The sequence below is a fragment of the Sorex araneus genome, chromosome 6, assembly GCF_027595985.1.
Source record: "Sorex araneus isolate mSorAra2 chromosome 6, mSorAra2.pri, whole genome shotgun sequence".
Taxonomy (NCBI): domain Eukaryota; kingdom Metazoa; phylum Chordata; class Mammalia; order Eulipotyphla; family Soricidae; genus Sorex; species Sorex araneus.
The window spans coordinates 39,948,823-39,965,387 of NC_073307.1; the positions used below are offsets into that span (position 1 = coordinate 39,948,823).

The 16,565-nt window shown below is 41.0% G+C and overlaps 1 protein-coding gene across 1 annotated transcript in view; it reads right to left on the reverse strand.

Annotated features, from left to right (window-relative positions):
* HSD17B4 (hydroxysteroid 17-beta dehydrogenase 4) overlaps nt 1-16,565 on the reverse strand; it is a 70,700-nt gene that overhangs the window by 21,665 nt on the left and 32,470 nt on the right. Inside the window, exons 12-16 of the mRNA XM_004609805.2 lie at nt 12,006-12,106; nt 9,558-9,794; nt 7,725-7,776; nt 2,571-2,642; nt 384-487 (exon numbers count right to left, since the gene is read on the reverse strand). Of these exons, the coding sequence (XP_004609862.2) occupies nt 384-487; nt 2,571-2,642; nt 7,725-7,776; nt 9,558-9,794; nt 12,006-12,106 (566 nt within the window). The remainder of the gene's footprint in view (nt 1-383; nt 488-2,570; nt 2,643-7,724; nt 7,777-9,557; nt 9,795-12,005; nt 12,107-16,565) is intronic.

Sequence of the window (16,565 nt, forward strand, 5' to 3'; positions counted from 1 at the left end):
AATTTGAGAACTCACATAAGGAAGATACTTAAATCACCATGAATGAATGATTTTAATTTACACACAGATCACTTGTGTGTGTCAGGTTTATCTAAAGCCTTTGGGTGCTATTATGTGTGTATGAAAAAGAATATTCCCTTAATAATATTAAGTATTTTACTGAGATAGAGTTTAAAGACACACACACACACACACACACACACACACACACACACACAGAGTTACATGTTGAAACATGAGAGCAAAAACAGAAATCAAATCCAAGGAGCATATTCTGACTCAGAAAAGGAGGGTTCCTGAGGCTCTCTGTGCAATGACACAGATGGCCCTTCAGATAAACATCCTCCAATACACAACTTCTTGCTTGTATAGTCACAGTCTACCTTGGCTTTATCCGATGTCCGTTTTCCACCAACACCTCCAGCGCCAACAAGGAAAAGAGAGAACTGATTGTAGCAAATAAGTTCCTTATCAGAATAAGCATAGACTGAAAAGTAAATAAAAAGGAAAAGGGGAAATGAAGTCATTATAAAAGACATTAAGTAGTTACCAGTTTATGATCAACAATTCCTTTAAATAAATTTCACAAACAAATCCAACTAAGAGGTTCCATACAGCTGCCCCAGTTTGGGTTATCACCTCGCTCAGGAAGATAGGAAAGAGGGTATTAAAAATTCCTTTCTTGAATATGAAAGGTTTTTCAACTCTTAGATCCACCACCACCCTGATTGTCTTTCACATTTCAAATCTCTGCACCGCAAATGTTTCAAACACTCTCAGTCTCAAACTGGCCTGCTGCCAAAACACTCAAGAAAAGCAAGGAAAGTGTAAGAGGAAATAAGCAGGAATAATGGTATATGGTTCCCAGGATCAGAACCACAGTTGTTTTGCTGAACCATTATATCCTTAGAAATTAAAAAACAGTACTTGTTACATAAAAGCACCAAAGAATTAAATGTCAAATTAATGAATCAAAAAATAAGGGATTGAAAAGGGGTTTAGGCTGCTGGCTTTGCATACAATGGACCCTATACGGCACATAGCTAGGGACTAGCCCCTGAACACCACAGGGTGTGACCCCAAACGAAAGCAATAATAAAACAAATGAGGGGCCGGAGCAATAGCACAGCGGGTAGGGCGTTTGCCTTGCACGCAGCCGACCCGGGTTCGATCCCCGGCATCCCATATGGTCCCCCAAGCATCGCCAGGAGTAATTCCTGAGTGCAAAGCCAGGAGTAACCCCTGAGCATCGCTGGGTGTGACCCAAAAAGCAAAAAAAAAAAAAAAAAACAAGAGAAAATTAACAAATACACAAGTCATAAATGAATGTGAGACAGACAGACATCCCTTTCTCTACTGGCTCCTAGAGAGTGAATAATATCTCTATTTCTTACTCTGGAAAACTAAGAATAGCATCTTGAATTGCATAGTCAAAAAAAAATTCTATTACAAAAAGTAAGGAAAGTCATGGCAATTTTCATTTAAAATAAGACTTTTATCGTTATTACAAAGGAAACAAGATGTAATTTAATTTGTACTCTAAAACCTTTATATACTATGTTGCATTATGAAGTTATAGGTAAGTAAATGGAGTGGATCCAAAAAAAAAAGGTACAAATTAAAACTAAGGTTTAATTTGGGATTTAATATACAGGTGGTGAAAAACTGGAATTCAAAAATGGCCAGCATCTTGAATAATAAGAAAACTCAAAATATCTAGAAGAGGTGGAAAGAAGAAAGGAAAACAGACATGCAATGCTGTATTAGTAAACCAAAGCTAAAATAGAAAATTCAGCTTTATTGCCTGTGTTTGTTTTGTTCTGAATGAACAAAAATGATGAAGCCTGTATCCCAAATATCAGTCAGCAAACTTTCCACTGTTCATTCCCAAAATTGACAATACACTGTCTCCAATGTTTTTACATATATTGCTTTTATTTTTAAATTTTGAGAAATATATCTTTAGTATATGCTTAATTACTAGTATATATCAATGTTTATTAAACATATCTATTCTTTTTCAACTTTAAATAAAATGTAGCTTTGGTGTTTAAGCCATGTTAGAAATTCAACATGCTTCAATAAACAGATTAGAAATCTAATTCCTATTTATAATTATGATTCAGTGCAAAGTAAGTTCAAATACCAAAGATTTGGATAGCACTACACTCGACAATGCTGGTGAGTGTTGCATACTTTATAAGATGAGGCTGTCTGGTATTCCTGCCTGCCCGAACACACTTCAACAAGCTTAAGCCGTGCCCTTGTATACTCTCTGCTCTGGCTCTGGCTACAGTGGCTCATGGCCCCACCTGATCCCCCACTCCTCTCTTTAATACACATAGATTGCTTTTAGCTTTAATATTAATATTTTATTAATATTTTAATTTTAATATTACTAAAATATTTCCCTCATATTCTTTAGGAATTTATATATGATTAGAGTATGTACCTTCTTTTCTCACAAACTGGAAGATAGATACTAATATATTTCTATGGTGAAGCATTATGTTAACACACAAAGCCTACCATTCTAATATCAGTGAAAAAAAGAACAGGAAATGAGTTACCATCCATAAGAATCACTAAACCGGATCCTTTATCTAGGATATCAGCAACAACTGCTTCACATTTTAATTTTCCTAAAACAGAAAATAAAATAAATAATCATAATTTTTTTCAAGACCACCAACTATTACATTAAAGCATGTCAGGACTTAACACCATTTTTTCAACGTAATTTGAGTAAAGCTGAAAAATTATGGTTTGCTAATTTTCCTAAATTCATGTGAAAAAATAATTCAATATTAAAAACAATGAGAATATCAGCCACTAAACTTGAAACATCAATAACATCAATGATAAATTAGATGTGGGGCGCTGCAACCCAGCAGCAGTAGGGACTGTTCCTGTTTCTGTGCTCAGGAGTGACCCCTAGTGGTGATCAGGCATAATTAGATGTTGGTTTTTTTCTTTGGGGTCACATCTAGCTGTGTCCAAAGCTCTCCTGGCTCTACACTAAGGGATCACTCCTGGAAGGGGCCTAGGAGACCATGAGGGGTGCAGGGAACAAACTAAGGTCAGCTTTGTACATGGTCCAACTTGTATACAACCCTACCAACTATGCTACCTCTCCAGCCCCTAGGTTTTTGTTTTAAATAAAATCTTTCACCATCACCATTTACACCATTTTATTTTTTATTTTATTGAATCACCCTGAGATAGTTACAAGCTTTCATGTTTGGGTTACAATCACGCAATGATCAAACACCCATCCCTCCACCAGTGCATATTCCCCACCACCAATATCCCCTGTATCCCACCCTCCGCCTGCCTCCATGGCAGACAATATTCCCCATACTCTCTACTTTTGGGCATTATGGCTTGCAACACAGATACTGAGAGATCATCATGTTTGGTCCATTATCTACTTTCGGCATGCATCTCCCATCCCAACTGGTTCCTCCAGCCATCATTTTCTTAGTGATCCCTTCTCTATTCCATCTGCCTTCTCCCCTCCGCTCATGAAGAAGGTTTCCAGCTATGGGGCAATCCTCCTGGCCCTTGTATCTAATGTCCTTGGGTGTCAGCCTCATGTGATGTTATTCAATACTCCACAAATGAGTGCAGTCCCTCTATGTCTGTCCCTCTCTTTCTGACTCATTTCAGCTAGCATGATACTCTCCATGTCTATCCATTTTATAAGCAAATTTCATGAATTCATCTCTCCTAACAGATGCATAGTATTCCATTGTGTAGATGTATCAAAGTCTCTTTAACCAGTCTTCTGTTCTAGGGCACTTGGGTTGTTTTCAGATTTGGGCTATTGTGAACAGTGCTGCAATAAACATATAGGTACAATGTCATTTCTACTGTGCTTTTTTGCATCCTCAGGATATATTCCCAGAAGTGGTATTGCAGGGTCATATGGAAGCTCAATTTCTAAATTTTGAAGGGCTGTCCATATTGTTCTCCAGAAAGGCATTTACATTATTCTTTCTCAAATCTAACTCTACAAGTTTCAGTCAGTGTTTTTTTCTAATCAGTTCTCTTACTCAACTTCTTCCAACACCAATGGGTGAGGGTGGATTATCATATGCTGGGAGTGATTTCATCATCTTTTTTCTCAAACTTTTCTTTCTTGTTTCCTGTATGAATTTTACTATCCATCCAGTCTCCAAGACAGAAACTTGAACATAATCCCCAACTCATTAAATAGAGAAAAGCATTTTGCAAGAGGATGGGATAAACAAGATTATACATACTCCAAATCTTTTGGCTTCATCCTGAAGTTCAAGAAGAGCAAGGGTTTTTCATATATATATAAAATATATTTAGGGTTTTTCAATATAAGAAAGTGAAAAACAAATCTGTGTTTTGGGATTGACATTCTAGCAAGGAGAACAACTGGAAAGAATAAGAATGGAGGCAGCAAGAACATTTCCGGAGCTGAGAGATGAACAGGGCCTAAATAAAGAAGTGGAAACAGATTGGCAGAAATAGGATTCTAGATTGTAGCAAATTTGAGAATTTGGCAACTGTCTAAATAATTCAGATTTCTGTCACTGTTCCCTTCTCAATCCATCTTCTCTATCACCACCTTAATATAAACTACCATTGTTTTACATGCAGAGTCTCTTGCCCCCGCGCCTTGCTGTCTTCACCAGGGCCCCTCGGAGGGGGTGGGTTGAGCCTCCCTCCCCGCCCCCAGCAGAGCCCCAGCAGCCGAAGATCTCTGGAACCCAGCCACAGCCATGCTCAAGGCCACTCTCCACATGCTTGGACAAGCCACACACATGAAGGGAACTGGCAGAGGAACCCAGGTGTGCGGCACCCAGGGCTGAGATCTCCAAGCCTGCTCGTATCGGGACTGGGCCTCTTCAGCTCAAATCCCCCATTTTCCATAGCTAGGCAGTCACACCCAGAAACTGCCTCGTCCCCCCCCCCCCATGTAATCCCATCAACGGCCAACATCCAGAGACTATAAAACCAAGCTCCCAGAAGCCTAGTTTATATCTTATAGCCTAGTTCTCCTTCTCAGACATCCTGGCAACCTACCAAGAGCTTCCTGCTCACACAGGAGAGCCTGGCAAGCTCCCTGGGGCGTATTCATATGCCAAACACAGTAACAATGATGGGTCTCATTCTCCTGACCCTGAAAGAGCCTCTAATGCGGCACCATTGAAAAGGATGAGTAAAGAGAGGCTGCTAAAATCTCAAGGCTAGGACGAATGGAGACGTTACTGGGCCCGCTCAAGCAAATCAACGATCAACAGGATAATAGTGATAGTGACTGTTTCACATGATCAACTACAACAGATTTCAGACCCACACATCCACTCTGAACAACTTTAAAACACGCTCTGCACTATGTCAAAGGTGATTTTTTTTTCTCAAACTCTAATTTGACAACATAACTATTCTCAGGATCTCCACCACAACCTATTCCCACCATTCCCAAGGTCCTGGGATAAATATTAATCTCCCTAAAGTGAGACTTCCTCCATCACCCATTTCAGGCCTTCCAGTCACACAAGCCTTCCTTTGCTCCTCCTCAGCCATAATTCTAACCTCAGAGCCAGTGGCTCTGTCTGGAAACTGCTTTGTTACTTTCTTTGTCTAACCTCTTACCCAGTTGAAATCTTTCTTACCAATCTCTCCTCCAGCCAATTCCTCAGAGAACATTTTTGCAAACTGACTATAAACTTCAATGGTATCGTGTATGTGTCATCTATAATGTTGGATAATGCAGCAGCAAATGCACATTTACCTATGTGGGAATTCTATTTGGGGCTGCCCTCCCTGCCACCTAGATTATATGCTCCTTGAGAGAGAGGGTCAAGATCTATCTCTGTTCTCCACTGATACACAGCTGAGCAGATGAGATGAGCAGCTCCATATGCAGCTAAACACCAACACCTACCCCCTACACCTCTCTTCAGTCCTACCGCTTACATCTGATCCTACGGACAATATCCTGTTCTATCAACCATGCTGGATTATTACAACTGGCTCTTCCCCTAGCTCACTGATTTATAATCTAATAAGCATCACAAAAATGAGCCAGTTGATGAAATTTGCAAAATATAAATCTGGTGGCATACTTCTAACTTGAAGTCACTTAGTGACTATTTTCCTGTAAAATAAAACCCCAACCTTTCCCGCTGACTTTCAAGGCTTTTCAAGACCATTCTTAGTTCTCCCCATTCCTATCTTATTCCCCCCGACCCCGCCTGAAACCTTTCACTATGGAATCATGAGCTATTTTCAGTTCCCAATCCGTATTGTTTCTCACTTCCAAGCCTTCACTCATAGTGTTTCCTTTGTCTAAAATGCCTTTTGAGTTCCTATTAAACCTGGCTAACTCTTATTTCATTCTTCAGATCTCAGTTTGAACTTCACTTTCCACCAAGCAGCTTTCCTCAACTAATCAATTTTCGTTCCAGAGGAGAGACCTTCTTCTGTGCTCCTATGCCGACCCACCACTTCTTCCGTCCACTAGAGCGTATCACATGCACAGTGCTCATCGCTGCCCACTGTCTCTGCGAACCCCCACAGGCCAAGTTCTGCTTAAGAATGAGACCTCTCTCAGTGCCTGGACTTTGTGGGGCCTCCTCACCCCGTTCTCCAATCTCCAGTCCCTGAGCATCACCAGAGGTGGCCCAAAAACCAACCAAACAACGAAAGGCAACAAATAACACAGTCCTTTATATAAATAACCTCTATGAATGTCAATGGAATAAGCACACTGCAAGTTATTCAGCCTGCAGTAGTGAAAATCACACCAACTTGTTAGGAAAGTACAAAGGTTCTAGAAAGTAGGACCCCAGCTACTTGCTAACCTCTGTATTATACAATGCAAATCACCTTAGATGGTCAGTGTATAATTGTACAATATTGTGACATCCAAACTTAGAAATCAAACCAGCTTGCCAAATTATACTTGAAAGGAGAAAGAGAGACAGACAGATTTTACTGAATAAGACATTACTGAGAACAACAAACTGACTACTCCAGCAGATTTGGTTTTATTTTCTCAAATTTGAAATTCTAGAACTGTAGGTTCTTGACTCAGAGGTTTAGAAGTGCCCAGCACATGTGTGAGGCTGTGCAAGGTCTAATGACCTATATGACAGATGTACTGGGGCCATCCTAATATACCCAATGTCTGGGACCCCTGGAGGTAGGAGGGAATAAATTCTAGGGGTTGGGGAGATAGTTCAAAGGGCTGAAGCATTTGGGAGCTCCAGGTTCAAACCCCAGTAGTACTTGCCTAGATACTCTCGATCCAAAGACCAGCACAAATACCCCCTAGATGCCGCTGGGTGAAGCCCACAGCAAAAAAAAAGGGGGGAGGGATGTTTTCCACCATTGCTTGCTTTATGAAAATCACTAATAGCTGAGAAAAGCACAAAGAACCATAGTAATCAAAACTGTTCATACACACTATGAGTTTAGAACACAAACATATACACAAACAAATGCACCTTTCAGTTTTTAACATACACCTCAATAAATTGCTAGGATTCTGAAGTAATTTGCTAAATAAGACTATTAAAGAACAAGTTCAAGTCAGCAAAACAGCTTAGCTTCAATCTAGTCTAACAGCTGACCTGCATATAAGTAACAGTGAGGGGATCGATGGAAGTCACTCCAAGTACGTTTAACAGGATGGGTAGGGGGAAAAATAGTCTTGTTACAGAATTAGTGTTTCAGAAACTCACCTGATCTGGGAAGTGGCTTCTTTAACTCCAGGTACTGCTCCCCGTGCAGGACCTGTTAGGGTAAGCAGAGCTTTACTAGCCGGCTCCCTCTGCCCACTCGCCTTCTCCCAGACTTCCTCTCAGCGGGTATTTCACTGCATTTCACTGCCCACCTGCTCACATTATAGTCCCCAAATTATGTATCAATTTTGCTTCTACTTCTTCACAATACAGAAATCTGCAACCACCCACCCCTCAGCCTGTCGGTCAGCTCTCCTGTGGCAGGGAGGAAAGCTAGTCTCCCTGTGTCTTTCCAGGCATTCAGGAACCCTTCGCGGATAATCATAAACTAACACACCAAGGAAAACACTGAACCCTGTTCAAAGTAAGAATACTATCCATGTCAACATGCCCTTCATACCTTACACTGTCTACAAGAGATGACACACTGCATATTGTCCTCAAAACTGTTCCAACCTCAAAGCAAGAATACACAGATAAATGTCCGAAAACAGAGGTGTAGGGAAAATGAAACCTGGCCCTTTAACCAAACTGCCACATGCCTTTGTTTTGCGAAAAGATTAATTCCAAGTCTCCCCCAGACTCCAGAGGGCAGTGGGCTCCCAGGACTGTGGAAATAAAGACAGTGGGTAGACTGAGCCCCAACACCACACTGGGCACAAACGCACAGAATGATGAAACCTCGCTGCATCTGAGGCCTTGACACCCCCGGCTGGGAAGATGGGGCTCAGACTCCCCGATGCTCACCATTCCCACTCTGAACACTGTTGATGATGTCTAACACCTCCCGGCGCTGCGGGAGATCTGGGGAGCACTGGCTTGGACATTCTGCATTTACATTTCCCAGACGGAAGAGTGATGTGCAGCGAATGCCACAGGGTGACGGAAACCTCAAACTGCCAGGCCTGTTATTATTCCCTCCCTTCCTCCATCCATCAAGTTCTCTGGTAGTTCAGAAAGTTCTCATGGGCTCTGCACACCAATGAGCTCATCTCATCGAACCTCCAATCAGGGGGCTCTGCAAATACTCAAGGGTCACCGAAATGGGCCCTGAGCTCCAGAAACCACCAGCTGTCACTGGGCTCACTCCCCGCCTCCAGGTTTGACACGCAATCGAGTCTCCATACAGTACAAGAGGAGCCTGTCAGGGAACAAAACCAGCCTCACCACTGCTCAGCTCACAGTGCTCCAACTGCCTTCGTGTAAGTTACCACTGCTCAGCTCACAGTGCTCCAACTGCCTTCCCCGTAAGTCACCACTGCTCACATGCTTCAGGTGCCTTCCCTGTAAGTCGGGAACGTGGTGAATCCCTGCTCAGAGAGAAAAGGTCTCTTCTCCTGCCACTATTCCCACGCTCCCTCTACGACTTACTGGGCCCCTTGACACTGGGGGTGGGGGGCGGGGGAATGATTATACATGTGTCTCACAGGCTTTTACCATGCACTTGACTGTCCTCGAATACTTTCTCCCTAGATAATAAGTGAGCCTGTTCCTTTACCAGTTTCACAAAGGACTATTCTCTCCATTTAACAGATGACGACACTGACACTTAGAGAAGTTACTCACCCTTGGTCAAACAGAAAATAAACACCAGGGAGAGAATTCATCACGTTACACCAGCGTTGTAAGCCTGTACATAATCCACGGTTCCTCCTTTTTGCTTACCTTTCAACTTTGTTCTTTTCCCTTTTGTCTTCACAAAATCAAGTGCTACCCTAAGCTTTCATTCCCGAATCAATCACTATCCACAGTATTAATACACAGATGTGACATTTATCGATCATATTTAAGGAGAGAGAAGAAATGTAAAATAAGGTCTTACACTGTGCATACCTTTGCAAGGTTGACGGAAAGCCCTGGAATCTCAGCTAATCCTCCACTCATCAGAGACTTCTGAGCTATGATAACTCCAAACGTAGGCAAAGGTGAGAAATCAGAACTTCCTTCATAAATAAATTTCAAATCCTTGGGCTCCTTGACCGATGCGCCCACTCCAAGGGCATACATGATGGCTTCCAATTCCGAATACGAAGAATAAAATGGAGGAAATTTATAGCCGATTGCTCCAGTCTATGGGACAATGGTAGAAAATGATATTTTTTCATTGATATTTTTGTTAAATCTTTAAAATGTTGACTTTTTTAAACTATTACCAATTTATATATCCGATTATTACTCTGAAAAAGGTGTAACTGTCATTTTAATGAACTTGATGGAGTAAAATAATTGTCTTGCTATATTTATTTTTCAATAAAAACCAATTCGATTTTTCACTAGAAACCAATGAGAGAGTATATCTAAAAGGACCACATTTACAAAGCAAGTATTCATATTGCTTGCTTCTTGCTAGCAAATAGTATGTTTCATTTTCAACTTTTCTGTCTCTGATGATTTAGAATCCTATGAATTCAGCCTCTTAAAAATACAAAAAAAAAAAAAAACCCACCAGTGTTGGAAAGATAGTACAGTGGGGTGAGATGCTTGCCTGGAGACTCAGGTTTGATCCCTGCCACCACATATGATCCCTCAAGTACTGCCAAGAGCAAAGAGCCAGGAGTAATCCCTGAGGACAGTCAGGCATGGCCCAATAAACAAAAAACATTAACCAGTGATAAATAGAAAGTGAACTGCTCTATAAAATCTATTGTAAAAACTTTACTATAATGAGTGAAACACTACTGAATGCCTGAAATGTGACTGGCCTCATAAAGGGTTTTTTCTTTTTAAAAATATATATATATTTTTTAACTGAATCACCATGAGACAGAGTTACAAGACTGTTCATGATTGGGTTTCAGTCATACAATGGTTTAACACTCATCCCTCCACCAGTGTACATGAGGTGAAAAATTAAAAGTGTGAAAGAATGATAGAGAATTTTCAATCATTTTTATTCTAAAGCAAGAGTTGGCAAACAATGCCAGAGCTCAGATGGCTTTTACAATTTTAAAGAACGGTAAAAACTAAACCAATCAGAAAGAAGGGCTGAGCACTTAACTCTGAGGACTAGAGTGCATGCTTTACATGCGTGAAACCTGGTGTTTGACCCCCACCCTCATACAGCCCCCAACACTACCAGGAGTCCTCGATGGTCCTCCTGTAGACCTGCAGTCCTCTGAGCCCAACTGGGTGTAGCCACAGCGGCCCCCAGACTTGCAGAACCCTAACATCATCACAAACTGTCACACATCACCAAGAGTGGCTCCTGAGCACTGCTTGGAAGCCAAAAAAATAATAGAAACTTGGGGAAAGTATATAATAAAGATGATATTGATCCAGGGAGCCTGAAAGATTCACTCTTTAGCCATTTCTAAAACAGTCTACCAATCTCTGAAGTTAAAATCACATTCATAAACCGACTATATTCTTGGGTTAAAGTCCTAATGGTTTTCTTGAGGGACTGGCATTAAGTAAAACCTGGTGGCGCTCGGGGGTTGTTCCAGGCAGTACTCGGGGATCAAACCATCATGTGTTACTGGGGATTACACCCTGGGCTCTACCTCCTGCATACAAAGGATGCACTTGGCTCTTTGAGCTATCTCTCCAACCCAAATTATATAATTTTATCATGTGCAGCCCTGATTTATAAATCGCCTAATTCAAACATGTCACGTGAATTCTTTCTTACCATCTGAACACTAATTTTTTTAAAGGGTAAATGTAAGTGACTGTCAACCAGCAAACTTCACGTGAGCTATAATCACAATTTTATCAGAATTTCTGATTTGACAGGAGGATTTTTATTTGCATCCATGGTGAAATATTTTTGAAACACAATCTATAATGATTTCCCTTAACAGACATGAGTCAGAAGAGGCACTAACATAACATTTTTCTAAAAAGTCAAAAGAGGCCAGAGTGATAGTACAGTGGACAAGGTGCTTCTCTGACATGCAGACAACCTGCTCAATCCCTGGTACTACAAACAGGCCCTAGTACCACCAGCCCTGAGCACTGCTCAGTGTGATCCAAAACAAACCAACAAAACAATTTTAATAAGACTTTTTATAAAAAGTCAGAAATATAAGGACTAACATAATGCTTAAATAAGGGGACAGCCATTTGTCCAGCAGTGTAAAGAATACAAAGGGAGATCTAAATTTAACATTTTTCTCTTATGTTCAGTCCAGTTCTACATATACCAAGTGCGTATTTTATCAAGAGTTTTGTGGTAATTACTTTCTCCTACTTAACACTTAATAGCTTGGAAAATAATTTTTTTTTTTCCTGAGAGACAAGAAACGGGAAAATCTCCAGCTTTAGGCTAGTTTCCACACTTACGTATCCAGATGTGGCAGCAGCTGCCTGGCTGGTTTTATTGGCAGACACTCCCCCATCAGCATCGATTTCACTGAGAGCGTTAATCATACCACTCATTGACTCTAAAATGCAATAATAAAAATAATAATAATAGGCCGCCTGGACTCCCCGAGACTCTGCAGCCGCCCCACCCCGTGCCCTCCGCGCCCCGGCTCCTCACCGGGCCCCCTAACTGCGGCCCGCCCTCACAGGAAGACACTGGGGGCATGTCCCATATCTTAGTGGGCGTGGTCTAAAAGTGGGCGTGGCCTCCTCTCAGAGCGGTTAGAGGCCGCCGTTATTCTTTGTTACCTCAGCTCAATCGGTACTTGTATTTTTTTGAAAATTCACTTGCGATCTCAAACACGCAAAATAGCCATTAGCTTAGTCTGACACTATAAAAGCTGTCAGTTAATAAGGGAAGTTTAGCACGATCAGAAACCCTTCTTTCCACAAGAAGGAAAAGGAATAAATAACTACAAAGTTTTCCAACTCTATACTTCCGTAACAATATGAGGAAGCAGCGAAAATCCCCTCCACCAAGAGAGGGAGAAGAAAAAATTCCAGAAACATCAATGGGGGCTACTCACATCTACGACTTCTCAGATAAACAATTCAGAGAGGAGATCTGTAGGAGAGTCGACCTACTCCAAGCAACCATGGAATAGACATCCAATAAACTAAGGGAGGAGATGAATGAAGCACTGGAATGGTCCACCAAGAAAATACAGGAAGAAATGAGAACAGAAATCTCAAACCTACGAACGGAAGTCACACAAATAAAGGAATCGGTAGACGAATTAAAAATCTCACTAGATGCCTTCAACAGTAGAATGACTACAGCTGAAGACAGAATCAGCGACCTGGAAGATGAGCTGCAGAAAGCTTATAGACAACAACAAATCATGGTCAAAGACCTCAAAATGGCTATAGAGTGAATCAGAGCCCTGGGGGATGACTTCAAGAGAAACAACATAAGAATCATTGGAGTACCAGAACCGCAGGGAAGTAACCCCAATGAAAAAAACACAGTCAAAGACATCATTGCTAAGAAATTCCCAGAGCTGGAGAAGGCAGGCATCCAGATACAAGGAGTCCGAAGAGTACCAGCAAAAAGAGACCCGAATAAAAAGACTCCAAGGCATATCATAGTCAGAATGACGGATGCTATGGATAGAGACACAATTCTGCAAGCAGCAAGGTCAAAAAAGGAAATCACATACAAAGGAGCACCCCTCAGATTTACAGCAGACCTGTCAGAGGAAACCCTCCGAGCCCGAAGACAATGGTGGGACATAGTGAAAAGACTCAACGAAATGAATGCCTCACCAAGAATACTTTATCCGGCTAAACTCTCACTCAAACTCGAAGGAACCATACACTATTTCTCGGATAAACAACAGCTCAGGTCCTTCATAGACTCAAAACCAAACTTGAAAGAAGGTCTAAAGGGGCTACTGTAAGACAAGGTGGAGCCACATAAAAACAACAAATACCACAGAAATATGACACAAAATCCTATCACAATAATCTCTCTCAATGTCAACGGCCTAAATGCACCCATAAAGAGACACAGAGTGGCAAAATGGATCCAGAAATTAAACCCATCATTCTGCTGCCTGCAAGAAACACACCTAAACAAACAGAGTAAACATAGACTCAAAGTCAAAGGATGGAAAACAATCCTGCAAGCAAACAACCCCCTTAAAAAAGCTGGAGTGGCCATCCTAATATCCGACAACATAGACTTCAGGTTGAAAAAGATTAAAAGGGGCAGCAAAGGTCATTTTCTGTTTATCAAGGGATATGTACAACAGGAAGAAATCACACTCTTAAACATATATGCACCTAATGAGCAACCAGCTAAATATTTAAAACAACTCCTAGCAGACTTCAAAGAGGACATCACTAACAGCACAATAGTAGTCGGAGACTTCAATATGGCCTTATTGCCTCTAGATAGATCGACAAGAACAAAACTCAACAAGGAAACACTGACTCTGAAAGAAGAAATTGAAGAGAGAGGCCTAATAGACCTATACAGGGCCTTACACCCCCAAAAGAAAGAATACACATTCTTTTCCAGTGCACACGGAACATTTTCTAAAATAGACCATGTACTGGGCCCCAGAACATACCTCAATAGAATCGGAAAAATAGAAATTGTATCAACCATCTTTTCAGACCACGATGCGCTGAAGATAGAAGCTAACCACTCACTGACACGGAGAATCAAGTCAAACACTTGGAAATTAAACAATTCAATGTTGAACAATGAGTGGGTCAGGAAGGAAATCAAGGAAGAAATCAAAAAATACTTAGAAACAAATGAGAATGAAGACACGAGCTGCCAAAACCTATGGGACGCAGCTAAAGCCGTGCTAAGGGGAAAATTTATAGCTCTCCAAGCATTCCTCAGGAAGGAAGAAAGGGCCCACATAGACAACCTGACTTCACGACTCAAGACCTTAGAAAAGGACCAGAAAAAGGAACTCAAACCAGATCGAAGGAAAGAAATAATAAAAATTAGAGCAGAAATTAATGACATGAAAACCAAAAAGACAATCCGAAAGACCAATGAAACAAAGAGCTGGTTCTTCAAGAAAATAAACAAGATTGATAAACCGCAAGACTCACAAAGAAAGAAAGAGAAAGAACCCCAATAAATCGAATCAGAAATGAAAAGGGGGGCATCATAACAGAAACAGTGAGATTCAAAAGATCATTAGAGACTACTTCGAAAGTCTATATGCCACAAAACAGGAGAACCTAAAAGAAATGGATGGATTCCTCGATTCCTACAATCTCCCAAGACTGAACAAAGAAGACTTGGAATACGTGAATAGACCCATCAATGTTAAGGAAATTGAAACTATGATCAAAAACCTCCCCCAAAACAAAAGCCCAGGCCCAGATGGTTTCACTGGCGAATTCTTCCAAACATTTAAAGAAGACCTGCTGCCTGTTTTCCTCAAACTTTTCCAGGAAATTGAAAAAACAGGAACTCTCCCAAACAGTTTCTATGAAGCACACATCTCCCTAATACCAAAAGCAAACAAAGACACCACTAAGAAAGAAAATTACAGACCAATATCCCTGATGAACACCGATGTGAAAATCCTCAACAAAATACTGGCAAATAGGATCCAACAACTCATCAAAAAGATCATACATCACGACCAAGTGGGATTCATCCCGGGGATGCAAGGATGGTTTAACATTCGGAAATCAATCAACATAATCCACCATATCAATAAAAGCAAAGATAAAAACCATATGATCATATCAATAGATGCAGAGAAAGCATTTGACAAGATCCAACATCCTTTCATGATGAAAACCCTCGCTAAAATGGGGTTTGGAGGAACTTTCCTCAAGATAGTCGAAGCCATCTATCACAAGCCTACGGCAAGCATTATCCTCAACGGGGAAAAACTAAGGGCCTTTCCTCTGAGATCAGGCACAAGACAAGGATGCCCACTCTCACCACTCCTCTTCAATATAGTACTGGAAGTACTTGCGATAGCTATTAGACAAGAAAAAGAGATTAAGGGCATCCAGATAGGAAAGGAAGAAATCAAACTCTCACTATTTGCAGATGATATGATACTATATCTAGAGAAGCCTAAAACCTCTACTAAGAAACTCTTAGAAACAATAGACTTATACAGTAAAGTTGCAGACTACAAAATCAATACCCAAAAATCCATGGCCTTCATATATGCAAACAATGAGGCAGAGGAAAGGGACATAAAAAAAGCAATCCCATTCACAATCGTGCCCCAGAAAATCAAGTACCTCGGAACCAGCTTAACCAAGGAAGTAAAAGACCTCTACAAAGAAAACTACAAAACGCTACTCCATGAAATCAAAGAGGACATGAGGAAATGGAAACATATACCCTGCTCGTGGATAGGGAGAATCAATGTTGTCAAAATGGCAATACTCCCCAAAGCATTATACAGATTCAACGCGATCCCTGTAAGTATACCCATGACATTCTTCAAAGAAATGGATCAAGCAATCTTAAAATTCATATGGAACAACAAACGTCCAAGGATAGCTAAAACAATTCTTGGGAAAAAGACGATGGGAGGCATCACCCTCCCCAACCTCAATCTTTACTACAAAGCAGTAACAATTAAAACAGCATGGTACTGGAACAAAGGCAGAGCCGTAGACCAATGGAACAGGGTGGAATATCCTTACACACAACCCCAAATGTATGATCATCTAATCTTTGATAAGGGAGCAAGAGATGCGAAGTGGAGCAAGGAAAGCCTCTTTAACAAATGGTGCTGGCACAACTGGACAACCACATGCAAAAAAATGGGCTTAGACCTTGACCTGACACCATGCACAAAAGTCAGATCAAAATGGATTAAAGACCTCAACATTAGACCACAAACCATAAGGTACATTGAAGACAAGGTTGGCAAAACCCTCCACGATATTGAAGATAAAGGTATCTTCAAAGGTGACACAGAACTAAGCAATCTAGTAAAAACAGAGATCAACAAATGGGACTACATTAAACTAAAA